Source organism: Phyllobates terribilis, unplaced genomic scaffold (genome assembly GCF_046119375.1).
Source record: "Phyllobates terribilis strain yellow unplaced genomic scaffold, ASM4611937v1 Scaffold_9__5_contigs__length_417890890, whole genome shotgun sequence".
In the NCBI taxonomy this organism is placed as follows: domain Eukaryota; kingdom Metazoa; phylum Chordata; class Amphibia; order Anura; family Dendrobatidae; genus Phyllobates; species Phyllobates terribilis.
Window position 1 is genome coordinate 185,699,385 of NW_027362769.1, and position 26,985 is coordinate 185,726,369.

At 46.9% G+C, this 26,985-nt stretch overlaps 1 protein-coding gene across 2 annotated transcripts in view; it reads left to right on the forward strand.

The window, feature by feature from the left end:
- The window catches only part of GLI2 (GLI family zinc finger 2), a 294,201-nt gene that overhangs the window by 240,776 nt on the left and 26,440 nt on the right, over positions 1-26,985 (forward strand). For both annotated transcript variants that reach the window (XM_073647502.1, XM_073647503.1), the window contains one exon: positions 23,265-23,456. In XM_073647502.1, the coding sequence (XP_073503603.1) occupies positions 23,265-23,456 (192 nt within the window). The remainder of the gene's footprint in view (positions 1-23,264; positions 23,457-26,985) is intronic.

Below are 26,985 nucleotides of genomic sequence, written 5' to 3' on the forward strand. Positions count from 1 at the left end.
GACACACACAGTACACAGACACACACAATACACAGACACACACAGTACACAGACACACACAATACACAGACACACACAGTACACAGACACACACAATACACAGACACACACAGTACACAGACACACACAGTACACAGACACACACATTACACAGACACACACAGTACGCAGACACACACACAGTACACAGACACACACAGTACACAGACACACACAATACGCAGACACACACAGTACACAGACACACACAGTACACAGACACACACAGTACACAGACACACACAGTACACAGACACACACAGTACACAGACACACACAGTACACAGACACACACAGTACACAGACACACACAATACACAGACACACACAGTACACAGACACACACAGTACACAGACACACACAGTACACAGACACACACAATACACAGACACACACAGTACACAGACACACACAATACACAGACACACACAGTACACAGACACACACAGTACACAGACACACACAGTACGCAGACACACACAGTACGCAGACACACACAGTACACAGACACACACAGTACACAGACACACACAGTACACAGACACACACAGTACACAGACACACACAGTACACAGACACACACAGTACACAGACACACACAATACACAGACACACACAGTACACAGACACACACAGTACACAGACACACACAGTACACAGACACACACAATACACAGACACACACAGTACGCAGACACACACAGTACACAGACACACACAATACGCAGACACACACAGTACACAGACACACACAATACACAGACACACACAGTACACAGACACACACAGTACACAGACACACACAGTACGCAGACACACACAGTACGCAGACACACACAGTACACAGACACACACAGTACACAGACACACACAGTACACAGACACACACAGTACACAGACACACACAGTACACAGACACACACAATACACAGACACACACAATACACAGACACACACAGTACACAGACACACACAATACACAGACACACACACACAGTACACAGACACACACAGTACACAGACACACACAGTACACAGACACACACAGTACACAGACACACACAGTACACAGACACACACAATACACAGACACACACAATACACAGACACACACAGTACACAGACACACACAGTACACAGACACACACAATACACAGACACACACAATACACAGACACACACAGTACACAGACACACACAATACACAGACACACACACACAGTACACAGACACACACACAGTACACAGACACACACAGTACACAGACACACACAGTACACAGACACACACAGTACACAGACACACACAGTACGCAGACACACACACACAATACACAGACACACACAGTACACAGACACACACAGTACACAGACACACACACACACAATACACAGACACACACAGTACACAGACACACACAGTACACAGACACACACACACACAATACACAGACACACACAGTACACAGACACACACAGTACACAGACACAGACACACACAGTACACAGACACACACACACAGTACACAGACACACACAATACACAGACACACACACACAGTACACAGACACACACACACACAATACACAGACACACACAGTACACAGACACACACAATACACAGACACACACAGTACACAGACACACACACAGTACACAGACACACACACACAATACACAGACACACACAGTACACAGACACACACAGTACACAGACACACACAGTACGCAGACACACACAGTACACAGACACACACAGTACACAGACACACACAGTACACAGACACACACAATACGCAGACACACACAGTACACAGACACACACAGTACACAGACACACACAATACGCAGACACACACAGTACACAGACACACACAGTACGCAGACACACACAGTACACAGACACACACAGTACACAGACACACACAGTACACAGACACACACAATACGCAGACACACACAGTACACAGACACACACAATACACAGACACACACAGTACGCAGACACACACAGTACACAGACACACAGTACACAGACACACACAGTACGCAGACACACACAGTACACAGACACACACAGTACACAGACACACACACAGTACACAGACACACACAATACACAGACACACACAGTACACAGACACACACAGTACACAGACACACACAGTACACAGACACACACAATACACAGACACACACAGTACGCAGACACACACAGTACACAGACACACACAGTACGCAGACACACACAGTACACAGACACACACAGTACACAGACACACCACACAGTACACAGACCACACAGTACCCCCCCCCCCCCCCCAGACACACACAGTACGCAGACCCACACAATACACAACACACACAATACACAGACACACACAAAACACACACAGTACACAGACACACACAGTACACAGACACACACACAGTACACAGACACACACAGTACACAGACACACACATACACAAGACACACACAGTACACAGACACACACAGTACACAGACACACACAGTACACAGACACACACAGTACACAGACACACACAAGTACGCAGACACACACAATACACAGACACACACAGTACACAGACACACACAGTACACAGACACACACAGTACACAGACACACACAGTACACAGACACACACAATACACAGACACACACAGTACACAGACAACACAACACACAGACACACACAGTACACAGACACACACAGTACACAGACACACACAGTACACAGACACCACAGTACACAGTACACAGACACACACAATACACAGACACACACAGTACACAGACACACACAGTACACAGACACACAGTACACAGACACACACAGTACACAGACACACACAATACACAGACACACACAGTACACAGACACACACAGTACACAGGTACACAGACACACACAGTACACAGACACACACAGTACACAGACACACACAGTACACAGACACACACAGTACACAGACACAGACACACACAGTACACAGACACACACAGTACACAGACACACACAGTACACAGACACACACAGACACAACACAGTACACAGACACACACAGTACACAGACACACACAGTACACAGACACACACAGTACACAGACACAGACACACACAGTACACAGACACACAGTACACAGACACACACAGTACACAGACACACACATACACAGACACAGACACACACAGTACACAGACACACACAGTACACACAACACACAGTACACAGACACACAGTACACAGACACAGACACACACAGTACGCAGACACACACAGTACACAGACACACACACACAGTACGCAGACACACACAGTACACAGACACACACACACAGTACACAGACACACACAATACGCAAACACACACAGTACACAGACACACACAATACGCAGACACACACAATACGCAGACACACACAGTACACAGACACACACAGTACACAGACACACACAGTACACAGACACACACAGTACGCAGACACACACACAATACACAGACACACACAGTACACAGACACACACAGTACACAGACACACACACAGTACACAGACACACACAGTACACAGACACACACACAGTACACAGACACACACAGTACGCAGACACACACATTACACAGACACACACAGTACGCAGACACACACAGTACGCAGACACACAAAGTACACAGACACACACAGTACACAGACACACACAATACGCAGACACACACAGTACACAGACACACACAATACGCAGACACACACAATACGCAGACACACACAGTACACAGACACACACAGTACACAGACACACACAGTACACAGACACACACAGTACGCAGACACACACAGTACACAGACACACACACAGTACACAGACACACACAGTACACAGACACACACAGTACGCAGACACACACAGTACACAGACACACACAGTACACAGACACACACAGTACACAGACACACACAATACGCAGACACACACAATTCGCAGACACACACAGTACACAGACACACACAACACGCAGACACACACAATACGCAGACACACACAGTACACAGACACACACAGTACGCAGACACACACAATACGCAGACACACACAGTACACAGACACACACAGTACGCAGACACACACAGTACACAGACACACACACAGTACACAGACACACACAGTACGCAGACACACAGTACACAGACACACACACAGTACACAGACACACACAGTACACAGACACACACAGTACACAGACACACACAGTACGCAGACACACACAGTACACAGACACACACAGTACACAGACACACACAGTACACAGACACACACAATACGCAGACACACACAATTCGCAGACACACACAGTACACAGACACACACAATACGCAGACACACACAATACGCAGACACACACAGTACACAGACACACACAATACGCAGACACACACAATACGCAGACACACACAGTACACAGACACACACAGTACACAGACACACACACAGTACACAGACACACACAGTACACAGACACACACAGTACACAGACACACACACAGTACACAGACACACACAGTACGCAGACACACAGTACACAGACACACACAGTACGCAGACACACACAGTACACAGACACACACAGTACACAGACACACACAGTACACAGACACACACACAGTACACAGACACACACAGTACGCAGACACACACAGTACACAGACACACACACAGTACACAGACACACACAGTACGCAGACACACACAGTACACAGACACACACAGTACGCAGACACACACAGTACACAGACACACACAGTACACAGACACACACACAGTACACAGACACACACAGTACACAGACACACACAGTACACAGACACACACACAGTACACAGACACACACAGTACACAGACACACACAGTACGCAGACACACACAGTACGCAGACACACACAGTACACAGACACACACAGTACACAGACACACACACAGTACACAGACACACACAGTACGCAGACACACACAGTACACAGACACACACAATACGCAGACACACACAGTACACAGACACACACAGTACGCAGACACACACAGTACACAGACACACACAGTACACAGACACACACAGTACACAGACACACACAGTACACAGACACACACACAGTACACAGACACACACAGTACACAGACACACACACAGTACACAGACACACACAATACGCAGACACACACAATACGCAGACACACACAGTACGCAGACACACACACAGTACACAGACACACACAGTACGCAGACACACACAGTACACAGACACACACAGTACACAGACACACACAGTACACAGACACACACAGTACGCAGACACACACAGTACACAGACACACACACACAGTACACAGACACACACAGTACGCAGACACACACAGTACTCAGACACACACAGTACACAGACACACACAGTACACAGACACACACAGTACACAGACACACACACAGTACACAGACACACACACACAGTACACAGACACACACAGTACGCAGACACACACAGTACTCAGACACACACAGTACGCAGACACACACAGTACACAGACACACACAGTACACAGACACACACACAGTACACAGACACACACAGTACACAGACACACACAGTACACAGACACACACAATACTCAGACACACACAGTACGCAGACACACACAGTACACAGACACACACAGTACACAGACACACACACACAGTACACAGACACACACAGTACGCAGACACACACAGTACTCAGACACACACAGTACGCAGACACACACAGTACACAGACACACACAGTACACAGACACACACACAGTACACAGACACACACAGTACACAGACACACACAATACACAGACACACACAGTACACAGACACACACAGTACACAGACACACACACACTACACAGACACACACAGTACGCAGACACACACAGTACGCAGACACACACAGTACACAGACACACACAATACACAGACACACACAGTACGCAGACACACACAGTACACAGACACACACAGTACACAGACACACACAATACACAGACACACACAGTACACAGACACACACATTACACAGACACACACAGTACGCAGACACACACAGTACACAGACACACACAATACGCAGACACACACAGTACACAGACACACACAGTACACAGACACACACAGTACACAGACACACACAGTACACAGACACACACAATACACAGACACACACAGTACGCAGACACACACAGTACACAGACACACACAATACGCAGACACACACAGTACACAGACACACACAGTACACAGACACACACAGTACACAGACACACACAGTACACAGACACACACAATACACAGACACACACAGTACACAGACACACACAGTACACAGACACACACAGTACACAGACACACACAATACACAGACACACACAGTACACAGACACACACAGTACACAGACACACACAATACACAGACACACACAGTACACAGACACACACAATACACAGACACACACAGTACACAGACACACACAATACACAGACACACACAGTACACAGACACACACAGTACACAGACACACACATTACACAGACACACACAGTACGCAGACACACACAGTACACAGACACACACAATACGCAGACACACACAGTACACAGACACACACAGTACACAGACACACACAGTACACAGACACACACAGTACACAGACACACACAATACACAGACACACACAGTACACAGACACACACAGTACACAGACACACACAGTACACAGACACACACAATACACAGACACACACAGTACGCAGACACACACAGTACACAGACACACACAATACGCAGACACACACAGTACACAGACACACACAATACACAGACACACACAGTACACAGACACACACAGTACACAGACACACACAGTACGCAGACACACACAGTACGCAGACACACACAGTACACAGACACACACAGTACACAGACACACACAGTACACAGACACACACAGTACACAGACACACACAGTACACAGACACACACAATACACAGACACACACAATACACAGACACACACAATACACAGACACACACACACAGTACACAGACACACACAGTACACAGACACACACAGTACACAGACACACACAGTACACAGACACACACAGTACACAGACACACACAGTACACAGACACACACAATACACAGACACACACAATACACAGACACACACAGTACACAGACACACACAATACACAGACACACACAATACACAGACACACACAGTACACAGACACACACAATACACAGACACACACACACAGTACACAGACACACACACAGTACACAGACACACACAGTACACAGACACACACAGTACACAGACACACACAGTACACAGACACACACAGTACGCAGACACACACACAGTACACAGACACACACACACAATACACAGACACACACAGTACACAGACACACACAGTACACAGACACACACACACACAATACACAGACACACACAGTACACAGACACACACAGTACACAGACACACACACACACAATACACAGACACACACAGTACACAGACACACACAGTACACAGACACAGACACACACAGTACACAGACACACACACACAGTACACAGACACACACAATACACAGACACACACACACAGTACACAGACACACACACACACAATACACAGACACACACAGTACACAGACACACACAATACACAGACACACACAGTACACAGACACACACACAGTACACAGACACACACACACAATACACAGACACACACAGTACACAGACACACACAGTACACAGACACACACAGTACGCAGACACACACAGTACACAGACACACACAGTACACAGACACACACAGTACACAGACACACACAATACGCAGACACACACAGTACACAGACACACAGTACACAGACACACACAGTACGCAGACACACACAGTACACAGACACACACAGTACACAGACACACACACAGTACACAGACACACACAATACACAGACACACACAGTACACAGACACACACAGTACACAGACACACACAGTACACAGACACACACAATACACAGACACACACAGTACGCAGACACACACAGTACACAGACACACACAGTACGCAGACACACACAGTACACAGACACACACAGTACACAGACACACACACAGTACACAGACACACACAGTACACAGACACACACAATACGCAGACACACACAATACGCAGACACACACAGTACACAGACACACACAGTACACAGACACACACAATACACAGACACAGACACACACAGTACACAGACACACACAGTACACAGACACACACAGTACACAGACACAGACACACACAGTACACAGACACACACAGTACACAGACACACACAGTACACAGACACACACAGTACACAGACACACACATTACACAGACACAGACACACACAGTACACAGACACACACAGTACACAGACACACAGTACACAGACACAGACACACAGTACACAGACACACAGTACACAGACACACAGTACACAGACACAGACACACACAGTACGCAGACACACACAGTACACAGACACACACACACAGTACGCAGACACACACAGTACACAGACACACACACACAGTACACAGACACACACAATACGCAAACACACACAGTACACAGACACACACAATACGCAGACACACACAATACGCAGACACACACAGTACACAGACACACACAGTACACAGACACACACAGTACACAGACACACACAGTACGCAGACACACACACAATACACAGACACACACAGTACACAGACACACACAGTACACAGACACACACACAGTACACAGACACACACAGTACACAGACACACACACAGTACACAGACACACACAGTACGCAGACACACACATTACACAGACACACACAGTACGCAGACACACACAGTACGCAGACACACAAAGTACACAGACACACACAGTACACAGACACACACAATACGCAGACACACACAGTACACAGACACACACAATACGCAGACACACACAATACGCAGACACACACAGTACACAGACACACACAGTACACAGACACACACAGTACACAGACACACACAGTACGCAGACACACACAGTACACAGACACACACACAGTACACAGACACACACAGTACACAGACACACACAGTACGCAGACACACACAGTACACAGACACACACAGTACACAGACACACACAGTACACAGACACACACAATACGCAGACACACACAATTCGCAGACACACACAGTACACAGACACACACAACACGCAGACACACACAATACGCAGACACACACAGTACACAGACACACACAGTACGCAGACACACACAATACGCAGACACACACAGTACACAGACACACACAGTACGCAGACACACACAGTACACAGACACACACACAGTACACAGACACACACAGTACGCAGACACACAGTACACAGACACACACACAGTACACAGACACACACAGTACACAGACACACACAGTACACAGACACACACAGTACGCAGACACACACAGTACACAGACACACACAGTACACAGACACACACAGTACACAGACACACACAATACGCAGACACACACAATTCGCAGACACACACAGTACACAGACACACACAATACGCAGACACACACAATACGCAGACACACACAGTACACAGACACACACAATGCGCAGACACACACAATACGCAGACACACACAGTACACAGACACACACAGTACACAGACACACACACAGTACACAGACACACACAGTACACAGACACACACAGTACACAGACACACACACAGTACACAGACACACACAGTACGCAGACACACACAGTACACAGACACACACAGTACGCAGACACACACAGTACACAGACACACACAGTACACAGACACACACAGTACACAGACACACACACAGTACACAGACACACACAGTACGCAGACACACACAGTACACAGACACACACACAGTACACAGACACACACAGTACGCAGACACACACAGTACACAGACACACACAGTACGCAGACACACACAGTACACAGACACACACAGTACACAGACACACACACAGTACACAGACACACACAGTACACAGACACACACAGTACACAGACACACACACAGTACACAGACACACACAGTACACAGACACACACAGTACACAGACACACACAGTACACAGACACACACAGTACACAGACACACACACAGTACACAGACACACACAGTACACAGACACACACAGTACACAGACACACACAGTACACAGACACACACAGTACGCAGACACACACAGTACACAGACACACACACAGTACACAGACACACACAGTACGCAGACACACACAGTACACAGACACACACAATACGCAGACACACACAGTACACAGACACACACAGTACGCAGACACACACAGTACACAGACACACACAGTACACAGACACACACAGTACACAGACACACACAGTACACAGACACACACACAGTACACAGACACACACAGTACACAGACACACACACAGTACACAGACACACACAATACGCAGACACACACAATACGCAGACACACACAGTACGCAGACACACACACAGTACACAGACACACACAGTACGCAGACACACACAGTACACAGACACACACAGTACACAGACACACACAGTACACAGACACACACAGTACGCAGACACACACAGTACACAGACACACACACACAGTACACAGACACACACAGTACGCAGACACACACAGTACTCAGACACACACAGTACACAGACACACACAGTACACAGACACACACAGTACACAGACACACACAGTACACAGACACACACACAGTACACAGACACACACACACAGTACACAGACACACACAGTACGCAGACACACACAGTACTCAGACACACACAGTACGCAGACACACACAGTACACAGACACACACAGTACACAGACACACACACAGTACACAGACACACACAGTACACAGACACACACAGTACACAGACACACACAATACTCAGACACACACAGTACGCAGACACACACAGTACACAGACACACACAGTACACAGACACACACACAGTACACAGACACACACACACAGTACACAGACACACACAGTACGCAGACACACACAGTACTCAGACACACACAGTACGCAGACACACACAGTACACAGACACACACAGTACACAGACACACACACAGTACACAGACACACACAGTACACAGACACACACAATACACAGACACACACAGTACACAGACACACACAGTACACAGACACACACACACAGTACACAGACACACACACTACACAGACACACACAGTACGCAGACACACACAGTACACAGACACACACAATACACAGACACACACAGTACGCAGACACACACAGTACACAGACACACACAGTACGCAGACACACACAGTACACAGACACACACAGTACACAGACACACACACAGTACACAGACACACACAGTACACAGACACACACAATACGCAGACACACACAGTACACAGACACACACAGTACACAGACACACACAATACACAGACACACACAGTACACAGACACACACAGTACACAGACACACACAGTACACAGACACACACAATACACAGACACAGACACACAGTACACAGACACACACAGTACACAGACACAGACACACACAGTACGCAGACACACACAATACACAGACACAGACACACACAGTACACAGACACACACAGTACACAGACACAGACACACACAGTACACAGACACACACAGTACACAGACACACACAGTACACAGACACAGACACACACAGTACACAGACACACACAGTACACAGACACACACAGTACACAGACACACACATTACACAGACACAGACACACACAGTACACAGACACACACAGTACACAGACACACACACACAGTACACAGACACACACAGTACACAGACACACACAGTACGCAGACACACACAGTACACAGACACACACAATACACAGACACACACAGTACGCAGACACACACAGTACACAGACACACACAGTATGCAGACACACACAGTACACAGACACACACAGTACACAGACACACACACAGTACACAGACACACACAGTACACAGACACACACAATACGCAGACACACACAGTACACAGACACACACAGTACACAGACACACACAGTACACAGACACACACAATACACAGACACACACAGTACACAGACACACACAGTACACAGACACAGACAGTACACAGACACACACAGTACGCAGACACACACAGTACACAGACACACACAGTACACAGACACACACAATACACAGACACAGACACACAGTACACAGACACACACAGTACACAGACACACACAGTACACAGACACACACAGTACACAGACACACACAGTACACAGACACACACAATACACAGACACACACAGTACACAGACACACACAGTACGCAGACACACACAGTACACAGACACACACAGTACGCAGACACACACAGTACACAGACACACACAGTACACAGACACAGACAGTACACAGACACACACAGTACGCAGACACACACAGTACACAGACACACACAGTACACAGACACACACAATACACAGACACAGACACACAGTACACAGACACACACAGTACACAGACACACACAGTACACAGACACACACAGTACGCAGACACACACAGTACACAGACACACACAGTACACAGACACACACAGTACACAGACACACACAGTACACAGACACACACAGTACGCAGACACACACAGTACACAGACACACACAGTACGCAGACACACACAGTACACAGACACACACAGTACACAGACACACACAATACACAGACACAGACACACAGTACACAGACACACACAGTACACAGACACACACAGTACGCAGACACACACAATACACAGACACAGACACACACAGTACACAGACACACACAATACACAGACACACACAGTACACAGACACACACAGTACACAGACACACACAGTACACAGACACAGACACACACAGTACACAGACACACACAGTACACAGACACACACAGTACACAGACACAGACACACACAGTACACAGACACACACAGTACACAGACACACACAGTACACAGACACACACAGTACACAGACACACACATTACACAGACACAGACACACACAGTACACAGACACACACAGTACACAGACACACACAGTACACAGACACACAGTACACAGTCACAGACACACACAGTACACAGATATGCACACGCACACGGTACGCAGATATGAACACATACACACATGCATGCACATGGTACACAGATATGCCCACATACAATACGTAGACACACACATACACAAATACGTACACATACAGATATACACATACGTATTTGAAAACAAAATCTTAAAAACACATATAAAACGGACATAAATATATATACACAGTCATAAATACTGACATACACAGACATTTACATCATACACACACACATTAGAAATATTTTTAATATGGGGATTGGGAAAGCTGGCAACAAGCCTCACTCACCTGCCCCCGGTCCTGTCTCCAGTCCAGCTCCTCTGCCATGTGGCTGTGCAGGGCCGCCGGCGTGTCACAGACATGGAGCCCTGGACCATCAGGGGGGCCCACTCACTGTCAGGGCCCGGGCTGCTTCCCCTCATCAGTGCAGGGCCGCCGGCGTGTCACAGACATGGAGCCCTGGACCATCAGGGGGGCCCACTCACTGTCAGGGCCCGGGCTGCTTCCCCTCATCTGTGCAGGGCCGCCGGCGTGTCACAGACATGGGGCCCTGGACAATCATAGGGGCCCACTTGCTGACGAGGCCCGGGCTGCTCCACCTCATCTGTGCAGGGCCGCCGGCGTGTCACAGACATGGGGCCCTGGACAATCATAGGGGCCCACTCGCTGACGAGGCCCGGGCTGCTCCACCTCATCTATGCAGGGCCGCCGGCGTGTCACAGACATGGGGCCCTGGACAATCATAGGGGCCCACTCGCTGACGAGGCCCGGGCTGCTCCACCTCATCTATGCAGGGCCGCCGGCGTGTCACAGACATGGGGCCCTGGATGATCAGGGGGGCCCACTCGCCGTTGGGGCCCGGGCCGCTCCCCCGACATCTGTGCAGGACCTCCGGCGGTGTTTGATTGCCGACACTTCAGACATGGCAGTGCACAGTGCGCTGTGAGACTGTGTCTGCTACCAATGACACGACAGGGGTGACACACAAGCAAAATTAAAGGCGCAGTGTTGCCCCTGCTGCGTCATTAGTACCAGACACAGCCGCAGAACGCACTGCGCGCGGCCATGTCTGGTGAAGTGCCGGCAATCAAGCAGTGCCGGCAGTCCTGGCTGCACAGATGCCAGGGAAGCAGCCCGGGTCCCAACAGCGAGTGGGCCCCTCTGATGGTCCAGGGCCCCGGCACTTGCCCGGGTACGCCGGGTGCTGACGCCGGCCCTGCACGGGAGAAGGGAGTCTGATATACAAAGAGCTCATTTACCAGCGTAAACATCCCATAATTGTCGTCCTGTCACTTGTCTCTTCCTGCTGCAGCCGTTTCACAAGCCTCCGAGCCACTTGTCAGGTCCCGGGTGTTACAAGCCTCCGAACCGCTAGTCAGGTCCCGGGTGTTACAAGCCTCCGAGCCACTAGTCAGGTCCCGGTGTTACAAGCCTCCGAGCCGCTAGTCAGGTCCCGGGTGTTACAAGCCTCCGAGCCACTAGTCAGGTCCGGGGTGTTACAAGCCTCCGAGCCACTAGTCAGGTCCAGGGTGTTACAAGCCTCCGAGCTGCTAGTCAGTTCCAGGGTGTTACAAGCCTCCGAGTCACCAGTCAAATCCAGGTGTTACAAGCTTCCAAGCCACCAGTCAAGTCCGGGGTGTTGCAAGCCTCCGAGCCGCTTGTCAGCTCCACAGTGTTATAGGCCTCCGAGCTGCTAGTCAGGTCCTGGTGTTATAAGCCTCCGAACCACCAGTCAGGTCCGGGTGTTACAAGCCTTCGAGCCGCTAGTCAGGTCCAGGGTGTTACAAGCCTCCTATCCGCCAGTCAGGTCCGAGGTGTTTCAAGCCTCCGAGCTGCTTGTCAGGGCCAGGGTGTTACATGCCTTCGAGCCACCAGTGTCACAAAATGACAAGGAGATGTGCGGCTGATGGCACAAAACACGGATGCAACGGGATAATAAAGGGGGAAGGAGGGCCCTAGCGGTAGGGAACGAGGAAAGGGACACCTCCTTCCTGACACCAACCTGTGTCTGTCCCTAAGCTCCCCTATCGTCCTTAAACGGGTCCTTCCCTCCATGCGCGATCACGTGCCTAAGCCCTCGCTGGCCCTGGACTTAACCTGACTAGTATGCAGGCCAGCGAGACACTAGTCTCACCACTACAATAGGACAACATGAGGAAGGTAAGACAAACAATGGGGAGATAACAACACAAAATACACATCTCTCCAACATGAAACTTCACTGCTGCAACTGCAAGAACACCACAGCTTCTCCAGAGCCGGGTCCTTCAAAGAGGTCAGCACAGAATGAACTATAACCGGCGGTCAGCTGATGGATCATGTGGCTATTTAAAGGGAGGTGGGAGTGGCACCAACCAACATCAGCTGACCGTCCAAATAAGGCTGCCAGCAAGAGACTAAGATTAACCCTTGCTGGACCAAAAGGAAAAGACTACATTTAAATTACAGCATAACCAGAGCTGCCACGAATCTCCAGATTATTCGTGACAACCAGCCAGGTCCGAGTGTTACAAGCCTCCGAGCTGCTAGTCAGGTCCAGCGCACAAACCATATATTATATACAAGGTCCAGAGCAAATCTATAGGAAAGAGACAATTATCCCCCACAATGCCCAAGAGCATCCGGTGCCCACCTCTCTGCTGGAACAAGTCCCCTGTTCTTGGCATCGGTCGTCAGTCCCTATATTTATGGCATGCATTTTATTAAAGGTGAACGCTTTTAATAAGATAACCCTTTTTCTATGAAAGCCGCCCCATGATCATGTCATTGCCACGTGTTGATCTTCAGAAACCTTCAGCGATCAATTAATGGAGTGGAAACGTAAAATTACATGCAAGATATTCAAGTGGATGGCCAACCATGAACGTGTGCCCCGTAGCCATAGGAAACCTTTGTTAGTGCCCCTCCGCTGTGGTCATACATGGATCCTATTAAAAGTACCATCCTCTAAACCAGAGGTGGGGAATCATTTTTCTGCCAAAGGCCCTTTGGATAATTGTTCCATTCTTCAGGGGCCGTACAAATCGTGGACTAACTCCACCCACAAAGTACGTCCTGGTCAGAAGTAACACTGTGTGCGCTCACGGAGCAAGAGGAGATTAGTGGGCTGGCAGTCGGCAAAGTACAGCTGCCGGCCCAAGCACTATGGTCCCCAGGAATCTGCCCAGGGGCCGGATAAAGGTCATCGAGTGCCCGAGGTTCCCACCCCTGCTCTAAACCATCAAATTACTTCAATAGGCCATAGTGGCACCGAGGCTTGGACTGTCCCACAGTAGAACAGGAGAATCCTCCGGTGGGCCACCAACCTCTTATATGAGCAGTATTTGGCACTATATACATGAATCACTACGTACAGACACAGGCAACATCCTATTGATTTAACAATCTGTCCTACCCAGTTAATTGTTATATAAATTTGTGTTTGAGGATAATGTCACATTTGCATGTAGTTGAAAAGTGGGGTCCTGGAGTTGGTTACTGGTGGGCCCTTGGCACCCCAGTCCAACACTGGCACTTTTTGGTTTAGTGAGACAACCCTTTTAAAGGCGTTTTCCACTTTTGACATTCCCTATATGTCAGAAGGCTCCTCTGGAATCTGCTGATCCTCCTCAGAGCCCCAGCAATCAGCTGGAATCTGTAGGGACTCTGGCGGTAAGTGGTACAACTCTCTGCAGTGCCCCCACAGGGGAAATGAAGTATTACACAGTATCCATTCACAACATCTGTGTATCGCAGAACAGGGCAGATCCTCTAGTGATAGAAACTCTCTTGCACCGATGAGGTTTTCACAATACAAATTATTGGTGCTGTTTTTGGCAGCCTGTATTCTGTACATGAACTAGTTCTGGAGGCGGCGGAGCAGAATCACTAGGAAGAGGCCGGTGTTGTGTAGACGGCCCTATATTGCGAAGGTTGGAAAAGTAAGGCTAGTATGTTTATGTAATGGCCAAGACTTGGAAGTTTGTCTTAAACTTTCTCTATTTTTGGCCTCACAATCTTACAAAAACTGCAGCGGAGGTTGGTCATTCCATTGGCCGCCCATTTCCCTGCTCGTTTCATCACTGTCTACGGGGCTTCGTCCATGTTCTCAGCCTTGAACATTTTCTCCTTGAATGGATTTGGACAGAGGGTGACACTATTTATTTTCCCTCTGGGTTCGCCACCCCCTCTCTCCTCTCTGGATGTAGTTTTGAGGATTTGCAGCTGTGAGAATTTCTATAATTGGCTCTGGCAAAGTGCAGAGATTCAGGGAGCCAGACGCCGCCGAGACTCGCTGCGTCCAACACATCTCCAGGCCCATGTGCGTCTCCTCAGCCTCACCGAGAGTGGATGCGACATTAATGAGGCCGTTTAGAAGTTTCCTACAGGATGGGGGGCGTTGGAGTCAGGAGCGTTCACACACCGGCCCCCTCTCTAGTAATATCACACATAGGTTTCTACACTGTTACAAGTTTGGCTTTAAAATCTGCAACTTTTTATTTTCCGTTCCATAAAATGTTATTGTGTAGTGAGGCCGCGTTCACACTGATGTCATCTGGAATATAATCTCTGATCCCACTAGAGTTTCACCTGTCACTAAAGGTGTCCATACAACTTACAGCCGAGGTTTTGTCTTCCCAATTCGTCCCAACAGATGATGTCAGGGCAATGGAGAATCGGCATGATCTCTGGGGATATGCCATAGCTCCCAACCGTCCCGGATTCAGCAGGACTGTCCCGGCACATCGGGGCTTTATCCCGACTTCCAATGCTTACTTCTTTCTCTGTGCGATGTCTTCTCTGGGCGTCTTCATCACTCCATAGCTCCTCGGGGGGGAGGAACAGGCATCTCCTTGCACACACTTACATTAATTAAACAATTCTCTTTTTTTCTTGTGATTTGGTCGCGCTGAAAATCAAACGCACAACATATATCATTGTCGGCAGCAGCTAAAGTTATGAGCCACAGCCTAGACCGACGTCGCTGGGTGGATTATCTATACTTGAAGCCGCATTGCATACTCTGAGTACACAGGCAGATTATACTGGTACATAGAGATACATCTGTACATAGCAGTGTATTTCTTTGTCCCTGTATTCTAGAGTGAGAATAAAAAAAAATATTTTTCTTCTTATAAAATTAGGAAAAATAATAAAAAACAATTACATAAATGTCATTGTTGATGAGCTTTTTTCAAAAAATAATAAACATCACAAATTAGCAAATAACAGACATATTTGTGTTCCTGTAATTGTAACGACCCGCACAACACAGTGATCAGATTATTTACGGTGATTGGTAAATGGCATTAAAAAATGGCGTGATTATTTTTTTCTTCATTAAACCCATAAAAAAAACATAATAGAAATGTAATGCTGACGCTGTGTTCACACTTAGCATGAATACTGCATTTTTTGTTCAGGTGTCCACACCACACAAAACAATAACAATCTTCTTTGATTATTGGTGTTTGCTACGTTTCTTTTATGCATTTTCCCGCCTATTTCATGCATTTTTGGTGCAGATGTGAAATCGCATTTTTAACAGAAAAGTAGTACAGAAAAGCTTTGATTCTACCTTTAAAGATGCAACGACATTTATTTTAAATGCATTTTTCAGGCTTTACATAGAATCCTATAGAGAAAAAATGCACCAAATCCGCAGAGTTCATCAGCATCTTTAGACGCACTGTTGGCGGAGTTTTCATGAAATCACATCCACTTTGCTTGGACATCTAGGCTGTGTTCACATGTAGCGTAAATGCTGCATTTTTTCTGATTTTTTTGTTGCACAGAAATGTTGCTGTGTTTAACTGCCCAAGCAAATTTGATGTGATTTCATGAAAACCTGGCCCCCTGTGCTCTAAAGACGCTGCTGAACCCTGTGGTTTTTGTGTTTTTTTTATTTAGAGGCTTTATGGAAAAAAAAAAAAAAAAAAAGCATGTAAAAAGCTGCAGATTATTATTTTTTTTTATTGGAGACAAATGGTAAATGGCTATGGCTAGGGACGTGGTCAAAAGTTACCACGGCACACTAAGCGAGCCACATGGCTTGTCCTTCCCGCTCTTCTGGAACAGTTAGGAGGTATGAATATAATCTGCCAGAGGTGACAGAAGTGTCTGCAGGGATCAGAGGAGTCTGCAGGGATCAGAGGAGTCTCCAGGGATCAGAGGAGTCTGCAGGGATCAGAGGAGTCTGCAGGGATCAGAGGAGTCTCCAGGGATCAGAGGAGTCTGCAGGGATCAGAGGAGTCTCCAGGGATCAGAGGAGTCTCCAGGGATCAGAGGAGTCTCCAGGGATCAGAGGAGTCTCCAGGGATCAGAGGAGTCTGCAGGGATCAGAGGAGTCTCCAGGGATCAGAGGAGTCTGCAGGGATCAGAGGAGTCTCCAGGGATCAGAGGAGTCTCCAGGGATCAGAGGAGTCTGCAGGGATCAGAGGAGTCTCCAGGGATCAGAGGAGTCTCCAGGGATCAGAGGAGTCTGCAGGGATCAGAGGAGTCTCCAGGGACCAGAGGAGTCTGCAGGGATCAGAGGAGTCTGCAGGGATCAGAGGAGTCTCCAGGGATCAGAGGAGTCTGCAGGGATCAGAGGAGTCTCCAGGGACCAGAGGAGTCTGCAGGGATCAGAGGAGTCTGCAGGGATCAGAGGAGTCTCCAGGGATCAGAGGAGTCTCCAGGGATCAGAGGAGTCTCCAGGGATCAGAGGAGTCTGCAGGGATCAGAGGAGTCTCCAGGGATCAGAGGAGTCTGCAGGGATCAGAGGAGTCTCCAGGGATCAGAGGAGTCTCCAGGGATCAGAGGAGTCTCCAGGGATCAGAGGAGTCTCCAGGGATCAGAGGAGTCTGCAGGGATCAGAGGAGTCTCCAGGGATCAGAGGAGTCTGCAGGGATCAGAGGAGTCTCCAGGGATCAGAGGAGTCTCCAGGGATCAGAGGAGTCTGCAGGGATCAGAGGAGTCTCCAGGGATCAGAGGAGTCTCCAGGGATCAGAGGAGTCTGCAGGGATCAGAGGAGTCTCCAGGGACCAGAGGAGTCTGCAGGGATCAGAGGAGTCTGCAGGGATCAGAGGAGTCTCCAGGGATCAGAGGAGTCTGCAGGGATCAGAGCATTCTGGAGTTGAGGAGTCTTGAGTCTGGACCATAGATAGAGGAAAGCCGATAGAAAAAAGTACAAGGCACAAAAGAATAAATAAAATAAAATTTTTCTTTTAACATGGATAAAAAATATTATTAAAAAAGTACATGTATGACACAAGACAATCATAGCTGATGAGAAAAAATAGACAGCATGAGATCAATTTCCAAAGTAGATCAATGTATAAATGCAATATAATAGTTGCTCAAATATAGTAGTATACCATACAATACAGTACAGACCAAAAGTTTGGACACACCTTCTCATTTAAAGATTTTTCTGTATTTTCATGACTTTGAAAATTGTACATTCACACTGAAGGCATCAAAACTATGAATTACCACATGTGGAATTATATACTTAACAAAAAAGTGTGAAACAACTGAGAATATGTCTTATATTCTAGGTTCTTCAAAGTAGCCACCTTTTGCTTTGATGACTGCTTTGCACACTCTTGGCATTCTCTTGATGAGCTTCAAGAGGTAGTCACCGGAAATGGTCTACACTTCACAGGTGTGCCCTGTCAGGTTTAATAAGTGGGATTTCTTGCCTTATAAATGGGGTTGGGACCATCAGTTGTGTTGTGCAGAAGTCAGGTGGATATACAGCTGATAGTCCTACTGAATAGACTGTTAGAATTTGTATTATGGCAAGAAAAAAGCAGCTAAGTAAAGAAAAACGAGTGGCCATCATTACTTTAAGAAATGAAGGTCAGTCAGTCTGAAAAATTGGGAAAACTTTGAAAGTGTCCCCAAGTGCAGTTGCAAAAACCATCAAGCGCTACAAAGAAACTGGCTCACATGAGGACCGCCCCAGGAAAGGAAGACCAAGAGTCACCTCTGCTTCTGAGGAGAAGTTTATCCGAGTCACCAGCCTCAGAAATCGCAGGTTAACCGCAGCTCAGATTAGAGACCAGGTCAATGCCACACAGAGTTCTAGCAGCAGACACATCTCTACAACAACTGTTAAGAGGAGACTTTGTGCAGCAGGCCTTCATGGTAAAATAGCTGCTAGGAAACCACTGCTAAGGACAGGCAACAAGCAGAAGAGACTTGTTTGGGCTAAAGAACACAAGGAATGGACATTAGACCAGTGGAAATCTGTGCTTTGGTCTGATGAGTCCAAATTTGAGATCTTTGGTTCCAACCACCGTGTCTTTGTGTGACGCAGAAAAGGTGAACGGATGGACTCTACATGCCTGGTTCCCACCGTGAAGCATGGAGGAGGAGGTGTGATGGTGTGGGGGGCTTTGCTGGTGACACTGTTGGGGATTTATTCAAAATTGAAGGCATACTGAACCAGCATGGCTACCACAGCATCTTGCAGCGGCATGCTATTATATCCGGTTTGTGTTTAGTTGGACCATCATTTATTTTTCAACAGGACAATGACCCCAAACACCTCCAGGCTGTGTAAGGGCTATTTGACCAAGGAGGAGAGTGATGGGGGGCTACGCCAGATGACCTGGCCTCCACAGTCACCAGACCTGAACCCAATCGAGATGGTTTGGGGTGAGCTGGACCGCAGAGTGAAGGCAAAAGGGCCAACAAGTGCTAAGCATCTCTGGGAACTCCTTCAAGATTGTTGGAAGACCATTTCCGGTGACTACCTCTTGAAGCTCATCAAGAGAATGCCAAGAGTGTGCAAAGCAGTCATCAAAGCAAAAGGTGGCTACTGTGAAGAACCTAGAATATAAGACATATTTTCAGTTGTTTCACACTTTTTTGTTAAGTATATAATTCCACATGTGGTAATTCATAGTTTTGATGCCTTCAGTGTGAATGTACAATTTTCATAGTCATGAAAATACAGAAAAATCTTTAAATGAGAAGATGTGTCCAAACTTTTGGTCTGTACTGTATATAGTTGAAATATTACAGACGGATACGAATGCAGAGGGAATATCAAGGAAAAGACTAATCATGCATAGAGACTATAGTTAGAATAAGGTACCATAAAGTGAAGAAACCATACAACGGGGAGTATAAGCACAGTGGCAAAAGAAAAGGGGAAATGTTGCCAGACAATGAGGAGAACCACACCCGACGCGCGTTTCGCACCAAGCTTTGACAAAAGAGCCTTGAGTGAGCAGAGGAGACAGGGTTTTATCAGTTTTTTTTCTTCCAATAACTGTTTAAGCCATCTTCAATCCACAGGAAAACAAAAAATGTATGTGTGTGTGTATATGTATATGTATGTATATATGCATGTATATATATATATAATTTTATTTCTACTATATATAATGTTTTAAAGCATAATTTTATCTAATTTTACTTGTTCTTTATAACAATTAAGAATTAATTTACATCGTAAATATAACAATAACACCAAGCCGCACATTCAATGGAGATGCATTGTATCCAGTCCTTTTTTTGTTTCAATCTCTATTCTATAATTTACTATATGTACATAGTTACAATATGACTACTAATATTATAAAATGCAATCATTGATATTAATGATGTAGTGAGGCTTTGTGTTTTCCTTGTGTTTTGGTTGTCTGTGGTTGGAGGGACATATCTGTCAATGTCAAGACCCCCATTATGAGAAGCTTCTAAAAATAGCCTAAGAGCCACATTTCTGGGACGAAAATGGAGATATTATCCAGCGTCCGTCCGGAGGCTTTTGTCTGGCTGAACAAACACTCCCAGTCTCCATTCTTCAATCTTCCAAAATATTTCCAAATGGTGTAGAGAAGTGCGAGAGTCGCCAGTAACCCCGCTCTGCTCTTTCCTCACAGTTGCCCACGAGCACTTAAAAGAAAGAGGCATCTTCGGGATTGCACCCCCGCCACCTGGCGTCAACCCTGCAGATTACTACCACCAGATGACGCTGCTGGCCGGACACCCCAGTCCCTATGGAGAGCTCCTACTGCAGACTGGAGCTGCGGGGAGCGGCGGCCACCTCCATGATTACCTGACTCCTATGGATGGTAAGTTCACCTTGTACTTTTAAAATATCTAGATAGATAGATATATGATACATAGATACATATATAATAGATAATAGATAGATAGATAAAATATAGATATATAATACATAGATACATATATAATAGATAGATAATAGATAGATATATAATACATAGATACATATATAATAGATAGATAGATAGATAATAGATAGATATATAATACATAGATACATATATAATAGATAGATAACACATAGATAGATAATAGATAGATAAAATATAGATATATAATACATAGATACATATATAAAAGATAGATAGTAGATAGATAAAATATAGATATATAATACATAGATACATATATAATAGATAGATAGATAATAGATAGATAAAATATAGATATATAATACAGTACATAGACAGATAGATAAGATATAGATATATAATAGATAGATACATATATATAATAGATAGATAGATAGATAAAATATAGATAGATAGATGATAGAACATGTCCCCATGGTGTGCAGACATTAGAGGTGCAGCAGGGATATTTCGGGGTACCCCTACCCTGCCCGTCCTCCTCGCTCCCGTGTGCTGGGTGTGGGATGACTCTGTGATCGGGATCCGCTTTGAATCCACCGATGTTCTCAGGTTTCCGGTGGCCGCAGCTTTCATCACTTCAGAACTACAACAACTTCCATTCACCTCTTAACCCTTCATTCCCCAGCCATCTCATCAGGATTCTTCCTGTATCACCAATGTTTGCGACTATTAAACAGTTATACATACCGCCCCCTGTTGGTAAACTACAGTAATGTGCAGACTGTGAGCTCCTTAAATGGTCGCTATCCTTTCTATACTTTCCAAAATTAAAAATACAAGCTTAAAAATCTGCCTTTTTCTCCACTTATGAGTCACTTCTTCTCCCCCCCCCCGCTTATGCTTTCTAGTAAGTGTTTTATATCACCACGGAGCTGTATACATGGATACACTGCTCAGTACTGCTGTATAATGTCCTCCATGCTGCTGCTTCTAGTCAGTTATATCTCACTCCAGAGCTGGATTCACAGCTAATAATATATCATAAAATAGTACAGTGCCTTGAAAAAGTCTTCATACCCCATGAACTTTTCCACATTCACGTTACATCCACAAGCTTAAATGTATTTATTGGGGTTTTATGCAATACCATCACAAAATAGCAAGTATTGGTGAACTGTAAAGGAATTGATAAGAGGTTTTCTAATTATTTTAAATATATAAATCTGAAAATTGTGATGTGCTTTAGTATTCAGCCTCCTGTAGTCTGATGCTCCTAAATAAAGTCCCAAGTGACCAATTTTTCCCAGAAGTCACATAATTAGTACATTGCGTTCACCTGGGTATGATTTATCCTCAGTATAACTACAGCTGTTCTGTAAAGGCCTCAGGGGTTTGTGTGAGAACATTAGGGATCAAACAGCATCATAGAAACCGAGGAGCCCACCAGACAGGCCCAGGATAAAGCTGAATACCAAGGAGCCCACCAGACAGGTCAGGAATAAAGGTGAAAACCAAGGATCCCACCAGACAGGTCAAGGATAAAACTGAAAACCAAGGAGCCCACCAGACAGGTCAGGGATAAAGCTGAAAACCAAGGATCCCACCAGACAGGTCGGGGATAAAGCTGAAAACCAAGGAGCCCACCAGACATGTCAGGGATAAAGCTGAAAACCAAGGAACCCACCAGACAGGTCAGGGATGAAGCTGAAAACCAAGGAGACCACCAGACAGGTCAGGGATAAAGTTGTGGAGAAGAGTAAAGCAGAGTTAGGTTATACAAAATAGCCCAACCTGTGAACATCTCATGGAGCATCAATCCATCATCCAAAAATGGAAGGACTATGGCACAACTGCAAACCCACCAAGACATGGCCGTCCACCGAAACTGACATCCCAAGCAAGGAGAGCACTAATCAGAGAAGCAGCCAAGAGGCCCATGGTCCCTCTGGAGGAGCTGCAGTGATCCACAGTGCAGGGGGTAAAGCTGTCCAAAAGACAACTATTAGCCGTGTACTCCACAAATCTGCCCTTTATGGAAGAGCGGCAAGAAGAAGCCATTTTTTAAAGCCTTAAGAAGTCCCATGTAGGCGACACAGCGAGCACGTGGAAGAAGAAGAAGAAAGGGGCACTGCTCAGATGAGAGTAAAGTAGAACTTTCTAGGCCAAATGCAATGCTCTATGTGTGGCGGAAAACTAACACTGCACATCATCCTGAAAACACCATCCCCACCGTCACACATGGTGGTGACACCATCATGCTGTGAAGAGGCTTTTCTTCAGCAGGAGCAGGAAAGCTGGTCAGAGATAATGGTAGATGGATGGAGCTAAATACAGGGCAATCCTGGAGGAAAACCTGTTAGAGGCTGCAGAAGACCTGAGACTGGGGCATAGGTTCACCTTCAGCAGGACAACGATCCTCACCATCCTGCGAGAGCTACAATGGAGGGCTTAGATCAGAGCAAATTCCTGTGTGTGAATGGTGCAGTCACAGTCCAGACCCAAATCCCAGAGAAACTGTGACAAGACGGGAAAATTACTGATCACGGACGTCTCCATCCGATCTCTGAGCGAGAGCGAGTGTGCAAAGCTGGAGAGACAGACCCCAAAAGACTGCAGCAGAGAAAGGTGGAGAGACAGACCCCAAAAGACTGCAGCAGAGAAAGCTGAGAGACAGACCCCAAAAGACTGCAGCAGAGAAAGATGGGAGAGACAGACCCCAAGAGACTGCAGCAGAGAAAGGTGGAGAGACAGACCCCAAAAGACTCCAGCAGAGAAAGGTGGGAGAGACAGACCCCAAAAGACTGCAGCAGAGAAAGGTGGAGAGACAGACCCCAAAAGACTGCAGCAGAGAAAGGTGGAGAGACAGACCCCAAAAGACTGCAGCAGAGAAAGCTGAGAGACAGACCCCAAAAGACTGCAGCAGAGAAAGATGGGAGAGACAGACCCCAAGAGACTGCAGCAGAGAAAGGTGGAGAGACAGACCCCAAAAGACTCCAGCAGAGAAAGGTGGGAGAGACAGACCCCAAAAGACTGCAGCAGAGAAAGGTGGAGAGACAGACCCCAAAAGACTGCAGCAGAGAAAGGTGGAGAGACAGACCCCAAAAGACTGCAGCAGAGAAAGCTGAGAGACAGACCCCAAAAGACTGCAGCAGAGGAAGGTGGGAGTGACAGACCCCAAAAGACTGCAGCAGAGAAAGGTGGAGAGACAGACCCCAAAAGACTGCAGCAGAGAAAGGTGGAGAGACAGACCCCAAAAGACTGCAGCAGAGAAAGGTGAGAGAGACAGACCCCAAGAGACTGCAGCAGAGAAAGGTGGAGAGACAGACCCCAAAAGACTGCAGCAGAGAAAGGTGGAGAGACAGACCCCAAAAGACTGCAGCAGAGAAAGCTGGAGAGACAGACCCCAAGAGACTGCAGCAGAGAAAGGTGGAGAGACAGACCCCAAAAGACTGCAGCAGCGAAATGTGGGAGAGACAGACCCCAAGAGACTGCAGCAGAGAAA